The 22,001-nt window shown below is 48.3% G+C and overlaps 1 protein-coding gene across 2 annotated transcripts; it reads right to left on the bottom strand.

The window, feature by feature from the left end:
- Positions 1-1,341: 1,341 nt before the first annotated feature.
- Positions 1,342-21,984, bottom strand: TEKTL1 (tektin like 1). 2 transcript variants are annotated; one of them, XM_083160261.1, is made up of 8 exons: positions 21,870-21,984; positions 10,848-11,293; positions 9,328-9,432; positions 7,989-8,133; positions 7,091-7,239; positions 6,095-6,190; positions 3,460-3,573; positions 1,342-2,593 (listed from the first exon to the last, which is right to left on the bottom strand). In XM_083160261.1, the coding sequence occupies exons 2-8, from the start codon at positions 11,274-11,276 to the stop codon at positions 2,411-2,413; spliced, it is 1,221 nt and encodes a 406-aa protein (XP_083016387.1). In that variant the 5' UTR covers positions 11,277-11,293; positions 21,870-21,984; the 3' UTR covers positions 1,342-2,410. The 2 variants fall into 2 exon arrangements, with proteins under 2 accessions (XP_083016387.1, XP_083016386.1); XM_083160260.1 differs by lacking the exon at positions 21,870-21,984 and adding an exon at positions 14,132-14,236.
- Positions 21,985-22,001: the final 17 nt, after the last annotated feature.

Below are 22,001 nucleotides of genomic sequence, written 5' to 3'. Positions count from 1 at the left end.
TAACAAGCATGTAATCCTTCCCCTGGGCAACGAGCATGTAATCCTTCCCCTGGGCAATGAGCATGTAGTCCTCTCCTGGACAACAAGAATGTATCCCCCCACTGGCAACAAGCATCTAACCCCAGCTGACAATGTGAGTCTAACCCCCACTGACAATGAGCATCTAATCCCTGCTGGCATAAAGCATGTAATTGCTCTTGGCAACAACCATGGAAATCCCTTTGGCATCAAGCTTGATATCCCGGGCAGGGAACCTGTAATTCCCCCCTGGCAACAACCATGTTACCCCCCCCCCCCCTATTGCAATGAGCAAGAAACCCCAGACAGGGAGCAAGTAACCACTAGCAATGAGCATGTATCTCCTGGCAATGAGCATGTAGGTAAGCAGCATTTCAAGCGGCAATATGGGCCTTATTCTAGTTCACTCTTTCTGACAAAATCCTTCTTATATGGACAAAACCATGTGAACTGAAGGGGGGCAGATGTAAAATGTGCAGAGAATTAGATACTGGCTGCTTTATTTTTACACTGCAATATAGATCTCACTTTGAAGTAAAACCCCTCCCAAATCTAATTCTCTCTTCACAAGTAACATCTGCCCCACCTGCAGTGCACATGGTTTTGTCCATGTAAGAAGGATTTTGTCAGAAAGCGTGAACTAGAATAGGGCCCTATGTGTGTAGGTGGCACTTTAGGGGGCATAATGTGTGTAAGGGACATTTTTATATGTGGGACATAAAATGGTGTCAGTGGCATAACCGTGTGTGGAATAATATGAAATGGTCATTACGGTGTGTGGTATAATATGTAATGGGCATTACTGTTTGGAGTATAATATTTAACAGGCATTATGGCTTGTGGCATATGTAGTAGGTATAACATTATGTGGTATAAAGTGAAATAAGCGTTACAGTTTGCGCATAATGTGTAATGGGCATAACAGTGTGTGGCATGTGTAAGGGGCATTACAATAAGAAGGAAAAATTACTGGGGGGGAATATACCCTTGCTCCAGGCACCATGTCACCTAGATATTCCTCTGTTTGTGGGGCAGGTATTTAAATTAAAAAATTCACCCAAAACTCTGTATATAAAATTAATGTATGTTTTTAAAATAATATTCTATAGCCATTTCTGCGAATCACAGCATTTAGCTGCAATGGGGGCGGAGATTAATGACATCAGCGTCTGCTCCACCCGTCGGACTGCAGATCAGTGTTTCCTATACCGGCTTCTCTCAGAGAGGAGGACACCAATGTAGGAAAGTATGCTTCATACTGACATATATAAACAGACATGGATTTAGAAGAATATGTGTGATGCAGAATAAATGTAACGCACATTTATTTTCTGTCATTTATTCAAAGATAGGTTAAACCTGCAGTTTTTGTTGTTAATATATATTTATATAGCACCATCAAACTCTGGACCAAACACAGTAATAGAATACTAAGCATTACCAAACAGAAAGGTAAGAGGGCCTGGCTCAGAGCTTACAATCTATAGGACATGGGTAAATGTAGGCTTTGCCATACTGTCCCTTTAAACCGAGACACATATGGATTACACAGGTTCTGTGGCAGAACAAAACGAGGTGACACGCAGGTGTGAAGTCAGCCAGCCCCAGAACCTGTGTAATTCATGAGTTTTCCTGGTTTAAAGGGACAGTATGGTAAGACCCAGTATATGACAGGCCATAGTAGACTTTGTAGTAGTTTTTTCACCAGATTTTCGTTCCCAAACCAGATCCCTCACTCTACACTTAAAAAGTGCTGTAAGACAATATATACTGTACACCCATATTCGTCTCGCACCTTTGCGATAACAATAATGAACATGGGTGAATGGGGTGTTGAAAGAACGATGGGGAAGATGTATTAAGCCTGGTAAAGCGGTCATAAAGTAGAAGGTGATAATGCACCAGCCAATCAACTACTAACTGCCATTTTTCAAACACCGTTGATTGTCTGGGGCATTATCACCTTCCCTTTATCACTTTACCCATACCTCCCAACTGTCCTGATTTTTGCAAGACCGTTCCAGTTTTTGGGAGCGTCCCGTCCGAGGCTGGGAGCGTCCCGTCCGAGGCTGGCACTGTCCCATGGTGGTGGTGGTGGTGGGGGGGGGGGGGGGCAGTTGGAAGTCCCCCATGCCCGGCACCACTCTCCGGTGAATAGACGCTGTGCACAGCCTCTATTTACAGAGACAGTGGGGCTGGGGGCACGCCCCACAGCGGCCAAAATGGGGCATGGCCTCACAGAGCTTCACAAGTATAGGCCACGCCCTCTTACCACTAGGCAACATCCCCAACATTTCGGGCGCTCAATGTACTGCTCCCGTCCCTCACATGTTGGGAGGTATGCTTTACCGTGCTTAATACATCTGCCCCATTGTCCCAACTCTCTGTCCTCTCAGAGACACAGCCTCTCGCTCCGGCACCGGGCGCTCCTCATCCGCAGTCTCACTGCGGCTCGATCCAGACGCTCTCCCCAGAGTTTGTTCCGCTGGTCGTCCTGTAATTTGTGCAGTGTGTTATGCAGGTCACCGGATCTTTCCGTAGCTCTACTGAGAGACCGCTGCAAGGAGACTGAGTCCTGGGGGAACAGTGCAAATTGTTACTGATGGCAGGTGACAAAAGGCTGCAGCGTTCAGCACTGTCCTGTACTAGTGACAGCTCTCTGATAAATGCACTTTTATCATGGTACTTAAATGACTGAAGCCGCCGCTCATTTCTTCACCGGAGAACATTGGGGGACATTGCTGGGATTCAGCTGCAATGTAGTTGTCCTCACTGTTTACTTTTAAAACCAGTTAGGGCAACCCAGACTGTTCATTGCCCATTGGGCCTTAGGCAGCAGCTTGGGTTAACTAATACCCCTTTTACACCAAAAATTCCGGATCCGACCTGGATCCAAGCCAGTTCGGATGCGGGATTTACACCGTTTACAATGCAGTGCCTACCCGCAGTGTAGACAGAGGCGGCGGTTGGAGATGACATCACCTCCAAGTGCCGGTACCGTGGTCATCCCCACCGGGACCGCTGATCACCGTGCTGGGGGCAGCCCAGCACCAAGGTAAGCTGCTGGGCTGCCCCCAGCCCCTGTGCACCCCCCCCCAGCCGTTGTCCGGGAGGTGACTGTATGCTGCACACAGGCATCCATTCACCTCCTCCACTGCCACCACTGCTGTCTACAGGGTATAGCAGACAGCAGCGGAGACTGTGTGTGGCCCCCCCTCCCCCGTCCAACCTGCGGACGCTGCGGTCTGCAGGCTGGGCTTCCCCCATTTATTTAAATAGGAGCTGACCCGGCGAACCCATTTACACCACCATCTGCACGGTACAATGGACATGTATTTGGGGTCTAGTTCTACTGCAAGCACTCCCGTTACTATACGTCACTATGTAGGTAGTATTGGTGGCAGTGGGAGCCTCCGGAAGGCAGTGTCGCTGTTACGGTACCTGTAAGATGACTCCGCACTCTGGGACCTGTGTTACTGGATGTCTCTGGAGGATCCTCAGTAATGGGCGGTCTAGCCGTTCACGAGTACACAGATCCCGGTTGGACACTGGGCCCTGTGAACCGTAATATAAAAAGGCGACAATGTCAGCATACTAACCCTAATGTACAGTACCTCTCCTCCTGTACTGGGGCGGGTGTGATACATTAGGGATGTTGTCATTCAGGACATCAACACCAGAATGTTGACGCGTGCTGAATTCCGACATTTAGTTTGTCGACATGTACAGAAGTAAATAAATTGTCTGTTGACATTCGCTATGTACTGATGGAACAAAGCAATCTTCTATTAAACTATGTATAGTATCTTGTAACCAGAGACGCGGTATCCACTAACTTCTAAGGCCCTTAACGTCTACGGCCAGGGGAAAAAAGTTAATTATTGCATCAGTTCTATAAATATTGCAGTATATTTTATCACCACAAGATGGCGCTTTTATAGGTATACCTCTAGGGGAGGCATGCTTTCGTGACTTATGATCTGGCAAGCGATGCTTTAAATATCTGTCGTGAATCTGGCAATACTCGGCAATGGTCATTGCAGGCTACAATGAATAGTGCATTGGGATAAACCTGAAATGGAGAGTCACACGCTTTCTGATGTAAGCATACAAGTAAGCATATTTTATCTAAAGAAACCTTGATGTGTTTGATCGTCAGTATTCACATGTTATGCTGGGTACACACCAGGACGACTAGGGCCCGATCCCCTCAATCTAGATCCAATTCCGATCAATTGGATGTAGATTGTGTGCTGATTGGGCCCTTTTCTGTCCTGGTGTGGACCGATACCGATCCGATGCGCGGTCCCGCGGGTCGGTCGGTCGTTATTGAGATCCTACCTGCTGCAGGTAGGATCTCAATGACGACCATACAGCCAGGTGCGGGTCGCCATCGGATCGGACCCGCTCACGGTGCACATCGTGAGCGGGTCGTGCCCCCCCGCGTCACCGTGAGCGGGTCGGACGAGACACTGACGACCCGCTCACGATGTGCATCGTGAGCGGGTCGTCCTGGTGTGTACCCCGCATAAGCATACATGTACGAACACTTAGGTGACATGTGGTGAACCCCCTAAAAACCTACCTACCAGACTGATCACATAAGGGGAGAGAAGGACAATATAACGGGATGCAGTTAAGATCCCGGCGGTCGGGATCCCGGCGTTCAGAATCCCGACGCCGGAATCCCGACCTCCGAAATCCCGACACTTTCTCCCTTCGGGGGTGTCCACGACACCCCTGGAGGGAGAATAAATTAGTGTGCCGAGCGTAGCGAGGCACCGGGCCCGCTGCGTGGCGAGCGCAGCGAGCCCGCAAGGGGGGGGGCGATCCACGTCCCCCCCTTGTCGGGATTTCGGCGGTCGGGATTCCGGCGTCGGGATTCTGAACGCCGGGATCCCGACCGCCGGGATTCAATACTGAATCCAATATAACAAAGGGATTAAATTAATTGGTTTTCCCTCCGGGATCCCCATGAACTTTCATCAGATTACAAAACAGGACTACACATTGTTTGTTTTATTGTGTTTTTTATTTGTATGTTCGCTGTAGAGATCACTTCATGAAAACAGAGATTTCGGAAAACTTTTTTGAAACCGTAAGAATTAGAAATTGTTCTTTCTTTTTTATCCTGACTGTTGGGCGCTATACCTCTTTACGGTACTTGTGAGTTATCCGGGCGCCCGATTTCAAAATCGGGTCGGATCGGGACATCGCATCGAATCGCATGCGACCATCGGATGCGATGCGATGCGATGACCCGATTTTTCCATAGGAATCAATGTTAAAATGGACTGAGTCCATTTTAACATGGAATTCAATGGGAAAAAGGGGTCCTTTTCATACCCCTACTATCCAAGTGGGCATGGAGTTGGATATAAACCTGTGGCGAGCGTAGCGAGCCACCGAGCCCGAAGCGTGGCGAGCGTAGCGAGCCCCGCGAGGGGACACGGAATACCGTCCCCTCGCGGGGCTCGCTTCGCTCGCCACGCTTCGGGCTCGGTGGCTCGCTACGCTCGCCACAGGTTTATATCCAACTCCATGCCCACTTGGATAGTAGGGGTATGAAAAGGACCCCTTTTTCCGTAGGAATCATTTTAACATTGATTCCTATGGAAAAATCGGGTCATCGCATCCGATGGTCGCATGCGATGCGATGCGATGCGATATCGCATCGCATCGCATCTGATTGTATGCCTTAACTTAAGGCATACAATCAAAAAATCGGGCGCCCGGATAACTCACAAGTACCCTATTTACTTGTTGTATTACTGTGTTGCTCTTATCCCAGGAAAGATAACTCCTGGGTAGGTTGTTGCTGCCCTTATCAGCGCCACTGATTGTATTATTGTATTCTGTATTATATTTGAAATCCTACAGTGTTTGCAGACGTCTTTTCAGTGGCACCCACAGGAGAACTCTCCTGGCACAGATCTAATGGACGGGCACCACTTATATGTAACTGGTTCAAAGAGTGTGGCATTCGTATAAGCCTCTCAGACAGTGAAGTAATGGCCTCTGCTTCTAATACACACATAATATACCAGTGACAGCTCCGTGTATGACTCGTACTCACCAGTTGCTGTTGGTAACTGCTTTCTATCTCATTGCGAATTCTCTGCTCTCTTTGAATGGCGTTCCTCACCCAGCCCATAGCCAGTGTCACATCCTCCTAAAATACAGAAAAAGGGACGTTCCTACAAAAACAAATTCACTGGAAGAAAAACCAGTAACCCACAGCACGTCGTCACATGGTGAGATGACCGCCGTGGGATAGAAATTCATACGCAGTGGGACTGAGATGCCTGCGCAGCGGGACTAAGATGCATGCGCAGCGGGACTGAGATGCATGGGCAGTGGGACTGAGATGCATGCGCAGTGGGACTGAGAAGCATGCGCAGTGGGACTGAGATGCATGCGCAGTGGGACTGAGATGCATATGCAGCGGGACTGAGATGCATGCGCAGTGGGACTGAGATGCATGCGCAGTGGGACTGAGAAGCATGCGCAGTGGGACTGAGATGCATGCGCAGTGGGACTGAGATGCATATGCAGCGGGACTGAGATGCATGCGCAGTGGGACTGAGAAGCAAGCACGGTGGGACTGAGATGCATGCGCGGTGGGACTGAGATGCATGCGCAGTGGGACTGAGATGCATATGCAGCACGACTGAGATGCATGCGCAGTGGGACTGAGAAGCATGAAAAAGTAAAACAAAAATGAAAGAATTTGTAAAAACACGTCGACCATTCTGTGTCGGTCATTATTATGTCAACCTTTTGTCCATGTCGACCAAACATTATATTTAGGGAGACAGATTTCTTTCAATAACAGATTTCTGCTTCTATAATTCAACCGTAAACCACATGGGGGCCTAATTATTAATAACTGTGATCGGACTCGCATTAATAACGTTTATTGCAGCATGAGGTCACACAGTCGCAGCACCATGCTGTAATGTAACTACAGCATAGCAACTTCCCTTAGTAAATCTCGCCCAAAGTGTCTGAAAACCTGTAGTTTCACAGAAAACATAGAAGTCTCATTTTATCCTGGTCTGTATGGAAGTACCCGGATGTGGCTGCTCTCCTCTGCTTTACTGCGAAGCCCTTTCGTCACAATTTCTCTTAGTTCTCTGCGGTCTGTTGACTTCTGCGAAGGCTGCGCGGATTTCAGCCTCGCACATGTTGCACGAGCGCCAGCGATAGCTGACCGACAGTCTAGACGTGAAATAAAGAGAAACAGTATTACTTCAAAAAATAAAAAAACTAGGGAGAGATGTGTTAAAGCTTGGAGAGAGGTAAAGTCATAGTTGCCTACCATCCTACATCCTGCAGGAGGCTCCCGTTTTTACCATAAATCTCCTGCTGCCCTGCATAGTACTCCTAGGCCCTTATTCTGGTCCACTCGCAAAGGCAAATTCCTTCTCAAATGGACAAAACCATGTGCACTGCAGGTGGGGCAGATGTAACTTGAGCAGAGAGAATTAGATTTGGGTGGGGTTTTACTTCACAGAGAGATCTATATTGCAGTGTAAAAATAAAGCAGTCAGTATTTACCCTGCACAGAAACAAAATAACTCACCCAAATCTAACTCTCTCTGCACATGTTACATCTGCCCCACCTGCAGTGCACATGGTTTTGTCCATTTGAGAAGGAATTTGCCTATGCGAGTGAACCAGAATAAGGGCCCTATTCTTCCATATTCTTCACTTTCTGTCAGGGGTGCCACTAAGGAGTTTCTTTGCAAGGACAGTGATTTGCTGTCCATGCTGGAGGCTCTCATTATTCCCCCTTGTGGGAACCCCTGACAGGAGAGATAGAGATAGATGGCAACACATCCTTATCTGTACTGTGTGCACTCATCCATAGCCATGTTACATAAGCTGATTGGTTGGTAGTTTATATCTCTCCACTTTACCTCTCTCCAAGGATTAATATATCTTCCTGTGTTTGGGTTTCTGGGTACCTGCATTTTCTGAACTTAGAGGTTTGCTGCTCCCAGTGGTGTCCACTTCTATTTGATGGGGGCGGCCGTCCTCACCGATAAAGTCTAACACCCGTCCCTTTTCTTTGCAAAACTCCGATAGCTTCTGGCGGTGCGAGTAAAGTTCCTGCAGGACCACAGAAGACTAGGAAAAGGCCAGAGACTGCAATGGGCCGTACAGTAGCGCAATCAATGGTCAGTTCTGCAGACAGAGAGTGGCCAAGGACAACTCCATGAGCAGCAGAAGCCACTGCTTCTGCTACCCTGGAGTGGTCGGCACACACCACAAGCTGCGTTACGCATATGAGAGCTGTACGCTGACTGTCAGAGCCGGCCTTAGGCATAGGCCAACTAGGCAATTGCCTAGGGCATTTGGAATACCTAGGGGCATCAGCAGCTTCTGCTGATTAAAATGATATGCAGCATGCCTATTTTGTGTGTGTGAGTGAGGCTGTTAGCGGCTGTGCGAGTCCTGTCTGTGGGTGGGTTGGTTGTGCAATAGTGTTCGGCATATGTGTAAGGGGCATAATGTGTGTCATGTGTATAAGGGCATTAATAATGTGTGACATATGTGTAAGGGGCATTATGTGTGTCATTATGTGTATGAATGGCATTAATAAAGGTTGGCATAATGTGTAAGGGGCATTATGGTTATAAGGACATTAATAAGGTGTGTCATGTGTAAGGGGCATTACTGTGTGGTATTATCAGGGGTGCCGAGAAAAAGGGGTAGGGGGTACAAATTACCCAGACCAAAGTCTGATGGAAGGGCCCAAATGGGGGCCCCAGGCCCCGTCCCCTTAAGTGACAGCAGCAGCTGCAGCTCTTCTCCTCTGCCCAGCACACCCTGCTTTATGCTGGGTTGCAGTGTGGCCATGGAGGTGCTTAAAATACAATATTTTCTCAGGATTTTTTTCTAATGGTATAATGTGAATAATATGAGGAGTAATGTACATAAGGTAAAGTGGTACTACTGTGTGATGTAACGTAAATAAGGGACACCATCGCATGATATAATGTGAATAAAGTTGCACTACTGTGTGGCATAATTTGAATTGGGGGTACTATTGTATGGCCATGCCCCTTCCCAGCAAGAACACACCCCTTTTTGGGCTCCGCACCGAATGGGTGCGCTGTTTCTATTTAAAATATTGCGGGTAGGAGCACCAAAATGATGACTGCTATGATGAGGGTTGATGATCTTGGGAAAGGGGAGCAGGGTCAGAGACGGAACTAGTGGCGGTGCTAGGGGGCAACATTCAAAATCTTGCCTAGGGCGTCATTTAGGCTAGGGCCGGCTCTGCTGACTATATATACTGACTTGTAGCTGCCGCGATATCTCCTGCAGCCGCCGCTCAGAATTTCTCTTTATGTCCATGAGACTTTTCTTCTCATCTTGCAGGAGAAAATCCACTTTATCCAGGTGCTGGGAACAAAGTGAGAGAATGGTTGGTATAAGGAGATTTTTGTATTCCTTGACAAGTGTTCTCTTAATCTATACCAATGTCTTGTGGCTTCTTGCTGCCTCCATTCCCCTCCTCAAAGCACTGCCACTGTCACATGTAGCCCTTTCCTCACTGACACATCACTCATCTCCTGATCTTCTCTGTGCTGCTGGGGACCCTGCTCCCCCCACTATATAACTCTCAGGCTGTGGCTTCCTACTGCCTCCATTCCCCTCCTCAAATCATATCACTGCCTCTGTCACATGCAGCCCTGTCCTCACTGACACATCACTCATCTCCTGATAAACTCTGTGCTGCTGGGGACCCTGCTCCTCCCACTATATAAATCTCAGTCTGTGGCTTCCTGCTGCCTCCATTCCCCTCCTCAAATCATATCACTGCCTCTGTCACATGCAGCCCTGTCCTCACTGACACATCACTCATCTCCTGATATACTCTCTGTTACTGGGGACCCTGCTCCGCCCACTATATAACTCTCAGTCTGTGTCTGCCTGGTGCCTCCATTCCCCTCCTCACATCATGTCACTGCCCCTGTCACATGCAGCCCTGTCCTCACTGACACATCACTTATCTCCTGATATACTCTGTGCTGCTGGGGACCCTGCTCCTCCCACTATATAACTCTCAGTCTGTGGCTTCCTGCTACCTCCATTCCCCTCCTCACATCATGTCACTGCCCCTGTCACATGCAGCCCTGTCCTCACTGACACATCACTCATCTCCTGATATACTCTGTGCTGATGGGGACCCTGCTCCTCCCACTTTATAACTCTCAGTCTGTGGCTGCCTGGTGCCTCCATTCCCCTCCTCACATCATGTCACTGCCCCTGTCACCTGCAGCCCTGTCCTCACTGACACATAGGGCCTTATTTTGGTTCATTCTTTCTGACAAAATCCTTCTTAGATGGGCAAAACCATGTGCACTGCAGGTGGGGCAGATGTAACATGTGCAGAGAGAATTAGATTTGGGTGGGGTTTTACTTCAAAGTGAGATCTATATTGCAGTGTAAAAATAAAGCAGTCAGTATTTTCCCTGCACAGAAACAAAATTACTCACCCAAATCTAATTCTCTCTGCACATGTTACATCTGCCCCCCCTGCAGTGCACATGGTTTTGTCCATCTAAGAAGGATTTTGTCAGAAAGAATTAACCAAAATAAGGCCCATAATCCTCTGATATACTCTGTGCTGCTGATTGACTACAGGGTGTTTTATCAATGAATCCTCTGAGAAGCAGGAAATTAAGAGGAAATCGATCACATTGTTCTGACCCTACTAAAAACTTGCCTTAAAACGTATTATGTATACTAATTTTCCCAGTTATTGCATCCTTTTCTAGCAAATTACATCATATAAATTAAACTCTGTCTCTTACCCTCTCACTAATCGGTCTTGTTGTACGTAATTGGGCGGTCTCATTATTTAACAGAATGTCTCTTCTGGTATTGGCGTGAGATTGCTCCAATGCATCCCTGTCTTTCTGCAGTCTGAGGATATGTCGATCTATCTCCCACAAGGCCTGTCTCAGTGTGTACATAGTGCTCCGTGTTTCCCTCATGTATCCGTGGGCATAATTGTTGCAAGTGTTGATAATTAAGTCTCGGTTATAAGGGGGAGGCGTTGGCTGCTGCTTTCGAACACTCTTCATTTGGACGTTCTCATCCTGTGTCCTCATCCCTCCTTGGCCGCTGGTTCCAGTGAGGGTCAAAGCCGATCTGGGGGACAGCCTAAGATCATGTGCCAATCGGACAGTCTTATAAGATGCATCTCGCCAGGTGGCAGAGCCCACGGGAGGGACCGCCATGGGGGCGACAGAGAGGCCTGGAGAATGCAGAGAGACAATGGTTTCATTATAATTATAATTATATTTGCATACAGGTAGCAGAGGAAGTTCCCTCCAATTCAAGCTATTACTGCTTATGCTACAATAGAAATGGTATAGCCCAGCTAATGTGTGATGTGTCTGGGGTAGCATCCTTGACAAAGATTGAATCTTGAAACGCGTTGGATGACTACAGCCGGGAGCGCCGATACCCTAAGCTCGACAGACGCTGCCCAAACTTCCGGTCAAAGCCAGCCGGAGCACGAGACACGGAATGGCTGAGAGTCAGAGACGCCAAACAACTAACAGCGCCACATAGACCCGCACCCAAAGTATTGTAGGGAAAGTGTAGTCAGCTGTCCTAGCGTGTTCCTCAGCACTGCTACCATAACTTCGCTCCCCCACTAACAACAATTACTGAAAAGAGTGTAAACATTATTAAATGTACTTTTTGTTTCAACAACCTTCTTTTTAACAGGCAAAGCACAAGCATCATTTTATTCACATATTTCAGCGCTCCCATTCTTATACTTTAATGTGTGACGTGTGTTATATTATTGGAATTCAGCATGAAATACAATGGGGGAAATTTACTAAGAATTCGAATACGAAAAATCGTATTCGTATTCTTAATATGAATGCATACGAATGTATACGGCTGTTATAGCCGTATGCAAATTCGTATTCCGGAGGTAACTTACAAAGCAACAGTGACGGATTAGCCACGGGGCGATAGGGGCGGTCGCCCCGGGGCCCCCACACATCTGGGGGCCCCCACACCCCACTGCTGCGGTGGCAGGTCACGGATGGCAGGCAGCGCGGTCTGGCAGTGCAGGGTGGGTAGCGCTGGTGTGCAGGGGGTCCCTGCGGTGTATGTGAAGTGAGCGGCGGGGTCCCTGCAGCAGATGGGAACTAGTTACTAGTTCCCATCTGCAGCAGGGACTACGCCGCTCACTTCACATACGCCGCAGGGACAGTGGCGTAACTAATAAGTTAACACCCACTCCCCCCTATGTGGTTAAGAACACCCCCACCCCCGTGCGGACGGTACCTCCTGCCTTGCGGATCCTGGCTGTCTTGCAGGTCCCGGCTCTCTTGGCTCCTGCTGCTTATAAAAAAAAAGTGAAAAATCGGAAAATGGCTGCCCCCATACGAAGGACAGTTTTTGAGGATGCTAGAGGAGGCCACCGCGGCCGTATATACGAGAGGATATGTTTGTGTAAACATCCCCTCATGTTGGTGACAGGATTCGGGCACCGGGGGTCTGGCGTTCGGCCGGGCGGCAGGCGGGAGGCTTTTAGCTGTTCGCTAGGCTGCGGACCTATGCAGTCTAGCCAACAGGTTTGAATCAGGCCCAATGTCATGTAGAGGTCTTGGGTATGATCAGCACACTTTGGAGCTAATTCAGCTTGGATCGCTAATCTGACAAATTGCAGATGACTGCGAGCAGTAAGCCGCCGCCCGGACAGAAAGAGAACATACCCCGAGCAAATGTATCACAGATCACTATCCACTCGCAGTTCCATGCGCAAATCCCGGAACATCGGAGAGTTTTTGCGTCTGAACACATGTGAGTAAGTCTGCGGCTGCCACTGACGTCACAGACCCTCCCCAAAAACACCTGGGCGCATCTGCGGTTTTTCTGACAAACTCAGAACACATCAGGTTTCATCCCAGAAACGGCGGCTTCCTGTCAATCAAACTGCGTCTACATTGCGTGTATGATTCATACGCATTTTCAGATGCTGATTCTACTCACACCTGTGCAATGCGAATGTTACGCCTGCGCAGTTGCTCGATTTGCAATGATTGGTGATTAGCGATCTATGCTGTATTCCGCCCCATGTCCATTGAAGAGCAGGACATGCTAATTAATATAACGTAGGCGGCTATATTTCCTTTTTAAGGGCTAGATGTACTAATCCCTGAAAAGTGATAATGTGGACAGTGATAAGCCACCAACCAATCAGCTCCTGCCTGTCATTTTTTAAACACAGCCTGTGACATGACAGGTAGGAGCTGATTGGCTGGTGGTTTATCATTCTCCGTTTTATCACTTTTCAAGCTTAGTGCATCTGGCCCTAAATGACCTAACAGTTGAGTCTCAGTTGGTGGTGAGGGAAGGTTGGGGGAGGGAATGCACTGCTTGTGTCGACCTTCCGACCCTGTCGACCAATAGTGGTCGACCTATTATCTGTCAACCTATTGACTGTCGACCTGCCGACAGCATCCTATATATTGGGATCCAGATAAAAAGATCTACAGTGTCTATATAGGCAGTCAATGGGGCAACACTAAATTGTCGACATGCAGACCGTCGACAGTGACAAAACTTTATTTGGTGTCAATGTCGACACCTAAGCACCTGGACCCCGAATTAGTGTAGTATGTACCCCCACATGGCTGGCTTCGCCCACCATGCTTGGGGCCAGCACCTTTGCTGTGCTTGCATACATTACCGGTACCGATTGGAGTCCACGTGGATGGTAAAGTGTCAAAAAGTCCCCCAGAAAATGGGGGGAAAAAAATCATGAAAAACTTATGTCGACCTTTTCATGTGTCAACCTTTTGTCAATGTTGAACTTGTGCAGGAGGTGTTGACGCTTTAACTTACTGAACCCCTAGTACCCCCATATATACAGTATGTATGCCACAGTATATACACAGTACATACTTCTCAATATGACCCATTCCAATATATATATATCTAGATATATAGATATAGATATATATGCATTCACACACACAACACACACACACACACACACACACACACACACACACACACACACACACACACACACACACACATATATATGCCAAGCAGCACTTCTTACCTAGAAGGGGTTATTTCCTCCTATGTGTGATATCTCTCATCACCCCTGTATGTCTCCCCATCCAGTCTGCAGCCTCTCCCTGTCTCTGTGTCTGTCTCTCTGGATACTGTTGCTGTGTACACTGTCTGTTGTGATGTCACCGCCTCTTTCCAACACAACACAGTAGCAGCAGATCAGTGTCACAGTGTAGTGTTACACATGCAAAGTGATACTTTGGGTCTGATTCAGTATCGGTCGTGTTTTTGCTAAAAAAGCGAAACTGCAGGAATGCGAATGCGAACTATGGCCCTTATTAAGATCTGAGCTGATTGCAGTACAAATTTGTTCCCAAAGTGGGCAAAACCATGTGCACTGCAGGTGGGGCAGATGTAACATGTGCAGAGAGAGTTAAATTTGGGTGGGGTGTGTTGAAACTGAAATCTAAATTGCAGTGTAATGCAGCCAGTATTTACCCTGCACAGAAACAAAATAACTCACACAAATCTAACTCTCTCTGCACGTTACATCTGCCCCACCTGCAGTGCACATGGTTTTGCCCATTTTCCAAACAAATTTGTACTGAGCTCAGATCTGAATAAGGCCCTATGTTAGCCCCCTGCCTGAACAGTCTAGCTGTAAAAGCAGACGCAGGGCCGCCATTTTCCGTCTCGCAGCAGCTGCGTGTGATGTCAGGCAGATGCCATGAACCATCTTCAAAACGGCAAAATTGTCCGCGTTACCTCCACCCAATGCCGCGTTGCCGCCCACCCAATGGCACATCCCCACTCCCCTTCGTCGCTCAGAATGTGGTCGAAGGGTCCATAATGTGACAGCAGTTTGAATCCTTGCGCATGTGCGTTGTTTGCAAAATTTGTCCACGTACGGGGCCTGCTGAATTAGGCCCAATGTGCGCATGGCTGCGCTGTAGTGCAGAAATGCTGGGGCCTGTGTAGTAAGATGACAGGATTTGCAAACAAGCGAAACTCTGGCCAGACGGCCGATGCCACAAGCTTGGAAAGTCTAAAATTGGACAGTGAAGGTGTTGCCCAATCACATAAGCATCACAGGAAATGATGGAATCTGATTGGTTGCTATTGGCTACACCATCGCTTTTCAATTTTAGATGCTTTACTTCAGCAGAACAGGTTAGTGAATTAAAATCCATTTGCAGAGCGATGTTTTGTAGTATCAATAACGTGTACGGCCGTGGTTCCCACACATTTTTGAATTATGGGGCTGTTGAGATGTGCCCAGGTGCTAGGATGGATTCTCTGTTCCCAGCGCCGGAGCAGCGGCGGAAGGAGGGGGAGGAGGACACAGCTCCAGCCAGCGCAGGGATCAGCTGTTGATCAGTACTGCCACCCCCCATAGAGGGACAAGAGTGTTCTTCAGCACTAGGCTTAGTGAAAGGGTTTCCCTGGTGTATTGGTTGAAGGATGGACAGGCGGTTTTCTAACATCTGCCAAATCATGGTCTTCACCTCCTGGTATAACCGGGGTGGGATGGGTCGGTAGCATTCACGGACATGAGGAGTGGGCCCCGTGTTGATCTCATGTCCACTGGTGTAGCCAAAGTCCTCCTCACTGCGGGAGAATGCCTTCTGTCTCTTCCACAACAGCCGCTCCAGACACTTGGCATCTGTCGGATGAATTTGGTCCAGAGTCACGTCCGCTTGGTCCAGAATGACACGGCCGTTCCAGCTGTCGGTGGGGGCCTCGTATTCGTCAACTGCCACGAAAAGCGTCCAGGGCATCTCATCATCGGAGTGGTGCGTGACACCCTGTTGGGGTATGATGCGGGTCGCGGGGATCGGGTGAATTTGGGCCATGGTGGTCCTGGCGGGGATCGGAGCCGGGCAGCTCCCGAGATGACAGATCCGGACCGGCACTGTCCCACCCCTGACCATGGCTAGGGCACGGGCCACTACGAGGCCGGCCACGGCCTGCCTAAACCAACACGGCTCCATGAGTACTTCCTTTCCTTCCAACCGGCGCTGCGACCTCACCGGCAAGTCCAGGATCACCTCCTGCCGGGCGGGAATTTTCAATTTCTGTTTGTGCTGCGTCTTGACCTGGCCAATCGGGCCCGTGTTCCCGGTGATCCCAGGCTCTTCACACAGCTGTACCACTCTCTGGAGGGCTTGTTGGACCGGCTTCTGAACGTGGAGGTGCTTCCAGTAGCAAGGGCCCTTTTCCTGGGCGATGGCCTTGTCCATGCAGCGTAGGATATTCATGCCCAGGATGACAGGGCCATGGGCCAACTCCTCCCCGGCGACTACCATGACGCCCTTCTGGCCCAGGAAGGGCGTCATGTGTTTGATATCTGATCCGATGCACGTTCCCATGCACATCAGATCGGAGCCCACAGATCATATGTGCAGCACATATGATCTATCGGATCAGATACATCAATGACACATAGTGGGTGCTTTTTTGCCATCCCTACTCTGCATCGGCAGCTTCTGTGGTGCTGCGGTGGGCAGAATGGGGGGGCCGAATGATATAGATGATGGTCCTTTGGCCACAAAGCTTCAGAGCAGGTGAGCTGCCAAACAATAATGGTCTCAGCAGTGTTTCTCAGCAACTGGCGGTGACCGGACTGCAGGGCTGAATACAATAGTTCATAAGTATTTTTCACAAGGGGGGGTGTTAATTTTCTGGATACTGGTCTTGCAGTAGAAGAAGGTGTGATTCAATCCGAAACCTACATAAAAAGTGTCGACCAGAACAGATATTTTAACTATCAAAGTAACCATTACAACAAATGGAAAAATAATATTCCCAAGAGCCAGCTTATGCGTATAAAATTTCTTTTTTCATCAGAAGCCGCATTTCAGAAACAAAGTATAACCTTATATCAAGCTTTTTTAGAACAGGGCTACCCCATGAAGATTCCACTCGAATCCCTGTCAATAGTGAAGAGAATGAATAGAGAAGAATTATACTGCTTTCACATTGCAGAAATGGGTAATGACACGGTATTCTTAAATGGGACTTTAAAACGGGTCTGAGCCTTGAGACCTTTCACATTGCAGGTGAAAACCGTTTTAAAAATCATTTAATACCATTCAAACATTCAACCCGTTTAACCCCCAAGGGACATGTTTCAAGCCATTGAAATAGAGCTGTTCAAACTGCCAAAAAAACGGCTTTAAACCATGTAGGACTCTGCTTTTTAACCGTGTTGAAATACCGGTTAACTTTAACCGGTAAATCAACTCTGGCACTTTCACATTGCAGCCTTAAACGTTTTAAAATGGAAAAAAAACGGCAATATACCGTTTTAAAAGTGCAGTGTGAAAGGGGTTTAACTGTGCAGCAAAGGAGAGCAAGCACAAAATAAAATTAAAGGAAGAGGGAAAAAAGGTGTCTTTGTAACTCAAGATAATGTGAAAGCCAAATTGTGAAAAAGAACATGTACCTTTCAAAGTCTGATGAGATTCTCAATAAAGAAGCAGATATTGTAAAACAGGAGCGTTTAGAAAATTTGGGAATTTATATTAAAAATTGGCCCCAAGGTTCTTTAAAGAAAAAGGGAAGATTACGGTGAAACCGACTTGGTTACCGGAAAAACCAGAGGGCTTCCATGTATGTAGGGGTGGGCATTGCACATCATGTAAATAGGCAGAAATGAAGACTGCAAAGATTGTATCCTATGCGTCAGGGGGAAGTTTTCTCATAAAGGGATTCATCAATTGTAAGACTAAATACATTATTTATCTATTAACATGTGGGTGTGGCCTGCAGTATGTGGAATTATTAGGAATATACATGTTAGATCAGGGTTGCCGACCCTCCCGGAATTTCTGGGAGTCTCCCGAAAATCGGGGCCCCCTCCCGGCCCCCGGAAGGGTGGGCAACCCTCCCGGATTCAGGGGGGACCCCCACTGTCCCCCGGATCGCGGCATTAAAATGCCGCAATCCTCGGGTCTCAGAGGAGGGGGCGGAGCTAAAATGACACAATCACGTCATTTTAGCCCCGCCCCCTCCACGGAGATCCCTGAATTCGCTGGTTTAACAGCATAGTGATGTCACGCTTTAGCCCCGCCCCCTGAGCGGCTACTGAATCTCTCCTCTCCGGGCTTCTCCCGGAGAGGAGAATAAGAAAGTCGGCAACCCTGTGTTAGATTTATGATATGGTATACATAAACAGAATATTCTAAAAATCTGTAGAAATAATAGTCTTATTTCTACTGATTTTGTCAACCGGGAGATAGGTACATCCGTTTATGTAGAAGGGAGGCTTATTGGATATTTTGCCTTAGGACACGTGCTCGGATGGGCCTCAACGACACTATAGTAATTAATAACATATGGTGTGACATTCTATGATTTGCGAGGTTTTTTTTTTTTGCGATTTTTTTCGCAAAAACGGCCGAAATCGCATGTTTTTCCATTTTCGCATATTTAGTGAGCTGCGAAAATGTGAAAAAAGTGTGATTTTGGCCAACAAGTTGGACACACTGGAAATGCGATGGCTGCTTTTCGTAGCACATCGCATCCAGATGTTTTCACATTAAAAAGTATACAAATCGCATATTTAATGGTATGCGATTTGTATAAACTGTGTCTATAATTCGCCCAAAAATCAGACCAGGTTCTGATGGGCGAATTAGCCAGAACCCTGCACAGATCATTGCGATCTGTGCAGGGTTCTGGTGTAAAAAAAAGTTTAAACAGTTAAAATAAAAAAAAAACAGCGCGGGGTTCCCCGCCAGAGCATAACCAGCCCTGGGCTCATTGAGCCGGTGCTGGTGACATAAAATCAGGGTCCCCGACAAATAGGGGTCCCCTTGATTTAATGAAACCAGCACCAGGCTCAAGGTCCGGCGCTGGTTCCCGAAATATGGGGGACAAAATGACTAGGGGTCCCCCGTATTTTAAGAACCAGCACCAGACCCAACCAGCCAGCAGGGAAATGCCACAGCCGGGGGACACTTAATATATAAGGTCCCGCGGCCAAAGCATTATCCCCCTGGCTGGTCAGCATGGGCAGGGGTCTTGGGGAAGTGGGGACTCCCCCAATGAAGGGGTCCCCCTCCAGGACTTACCAGCCCATGCTGAAAGTCCGGGCTGTCCCCGATGCCCCTGGGCGGTGGGCATCGGGCTGATACAAAGTGTAAAAAAAAGATTAAAAACTATTGTTTTCTACTGTAGAACTATGAGTCCCAGCAAGCCTACCCCGCATGCTGGGACTTGGAGAACCACAAGTCCCAGCATGCGGGGCATTAAAGGGCCCGCTGGCACTTGTAGTTCTACAGTACAAAAAATAGTTAAATAAAACACACTGACACCCTGAAAAATAAAAGTTTAATACACACATAACACACACACACTGATACTTACCTACCTTGAGCCCGTAGGTCTGTCCCTGGATCCTGGGTCCGGGGTCCGGTGCTCCTGGACAGAAGAGTCCGGTTCCGGGGCCTTGGTCCTGGTTCCGGGGCTGGTCCGGGGTCCTGGGCTCCAGGGCTGATGTCTCCGGGGTCCAGGATTCGAAGTAGTCCAAAAGGGGTTCCTAAGGAAGGAAATCCTACTCACCTGGTCCACGGCGACGACCTCGGCATCCTCTCCGGCAGACGCGCTGCTCCCAGCTGGTACCCGCTCACGGACTGGAGAGGCGCAGAGATGTTTCATCTTCCGCGTCTTTCCCCTGAATGATTCTATTGGCCGCCTAGCGGCCAATCAGGAGCCGACTTTCTCGATTTTACCGCATAGCATAGAATATCACCCAGTATCTGTAAAGGGAAAGGGGGGGTCCATTACTTAACCCCTTCAGTGGCAATCCTGAGAATTTGCCTCAGTGCCCAGTCTGGCAAGCCTGGAAAATTCTTGGGATTGCCACTGTTTACAGCCGGGCAGCGCTGCTGAGTTCAATCACTGAACTCAGGCAGCTTCAGCGCTGCCCAGCTCCCTCCCCTCTGTGGCGCCTCCCCCCCCTCCTCCCTCCTCCTCCCCCCTGGGTTTTGTATTGAAGTCCCCGGTGCCGGCTGCCGGGGACAGGGACTTCAATAAAGCCTTCTGCCAGGGACGAGGTGCATGTATGCAGGTCCGGGCAGCCGCTGATTGACAGTTCAGCGGCGCTGCCCGGAAACAGGGAGGCAGTGGTGGTTTTTTTTTAAGGAAGTGCTCCCCATAAAAAACTCGCCACTGAAGGGGTTAATTAGTAAATGTGGGTGGGGTTATTTAGGAAAATTGGTCATGATCTCTTCACTAGAATATAGTATTTAGATGGGAGTATTCCTTATTTACTGGATAGAGTGGTAAAGTCGTAATTAAAAGTGCAAAATATATATATGAAAGAAAATATGGGAATAGATATTTTGGGGGGTATTCGATGTGCCACCGCTATTCCCGACAGGGGAAATAGTGGTGGCTCCTTATTCAATGCTGTCTTTAGTGACAGCACTGAAGCGGGATCACGGCAGAACGGGACAGACTTTAGAAGCTGTTGCGCCCGTTCTGCTGATAACGGCCGTGGATTGTCGCGAACCCGGCTGCAGATCAACAATCCACAGCTGTTTTCACAGCCACGCCCCCTTTGCGCCGATTGGCAGGCGGGACATTGAATCCCGCCTGTTGTTCAGCTGTTGATCAGACCACAAACGGGCCAGTCGGGAGGGATTGACTGCCGGGATCCCGGTTTGAATACCCCCCGTTATCTGTTTGCCCACATCTGCACATATACAATGTCTTATGTTATATACATGGTTATTTTATCATTTTATATTTATGGTTAATATTGGTTTAATTATAATTACAAATTGTATGTGTGTGGACTGGCACTAGCTAGATATGGATCCATCTATGGCTCTATAATATAAAGGCAGATTCCTCCAAAATGTTGACCGGAACTGGAATAGAGGCTTGGATTATAAATATACTGTATGTTTTCAGGATCTCAAAAAGAGGCTTGGTTTTATTTATTTTCTAAAAAAATGTCTATGACACGGAGGCTTGGATTATAGCTATCCTGTATATATTCAGGAGCTCAGAAAGAGGCTTGGCTTTACATTCTAAAAATGGCCGCGGCATTATGATAAATGAAAACGAGGCTTGGAGAGTAAATTAAAGGGAAATTAAAACGAGGCTTGAAACGCAGAACCCGGAAGTGCGGTGGAAATAACCCCGCAAATGGTATGGATATAAAAGTAAGAGGCAGACACCGGTTGCGGTTCACCTGAGGAAGCCACTGATTCCTATATACAGGCGGAGAAACGCGTATTGTGAGCCCCGCAGTCCAGTCACCGCCAGTTGCTGAGAAATACCACTGAGACCATAATTGCTTAACGGCTCACCTGCTCCTAAACTTTGCGGCCAAAGGACCATCATCTATATCATCCGGAGCGCATCTCTAGTAAAAAGGAGGACATAAAATCTCTACCTGAAAAATTATCCAGGGAAATACTGGTATGAATACGGCCACTGGAGAAACATTGGCCATTATTCTGATTGAATCGGACGGTTGCGTATTTCGGACGGGCACCGAGTGTTCTTAGCCCCGCCTATCATATGGATCGCTCACGCCGTCCGAATGTGGTAGGACGCCGAGCGCAGGGCCGCCGAGAGGGGAGGGGAGCAGGTACATTTTACCTGGGCCCGGGCTTGGCAGGGGGGCCCTGGTCCCGGGCTGGGAACACACATATTTTTTTTTTATGATTTTGCCTGTGTGTAGTGGCAGGCGCGCAGATGGGAGAGCGTGGCGGGCGCTGAATGTATACTGGAGGAATAGGAGAGCGGCGGGGTCAGCTGTCACTTACAGTGTGTACAGCGGCAGCTTCAGTGTAGGAGAATTCTCCTGCTCTCCGACTCTTGACTCCTCTGCGCAGCTCAGCTAAGATGTGGCAGGCGGGGCTAACAGAAAATGACTGCCTACATGCCAGGCTCCAAAA

Source organism: Crinia signifera, chromosome 9, assembly GCF_055691185.1.
Source record: "Crinia signifera chromosome 9, ASM5569118v1, whole genome shotgun sequence".
NCBI classification, from domain to species: Eukaryota; Metazoa; Chordata; class Amphibia; order Anura; family Myobatrachidae; genus Crinia; species Crinia signifera.
This window is presented reverse-complemented; position numbering and strand designations above follow the sequence as displayed.

Bases quoted from the DNA above. Each gene is read 5' to 3' on its own strand.
- TEKTL1 (XM_083160261.1), bottom strand. From the start codon at position 11,276: ATGGCGGTCCCTCCCGTGGGCTCTGCCACCTGGCGAGATGCATCTTAT. The intron at 8,134-9,327 runs GTCAGTATATAT...GTGGTCCTGCAG, and splicing joins AGATATCGCGGCAGCTACAA to GAACTTTACTCGCACCGCCA. The intron at 7,240-7,988 runs GTACCCAGAAAC...TTTCACGTCTAG, and splicing joins TCTAAGTTCAGAAAATGCAG to ACTGTCGGTCAGCTATCGCT.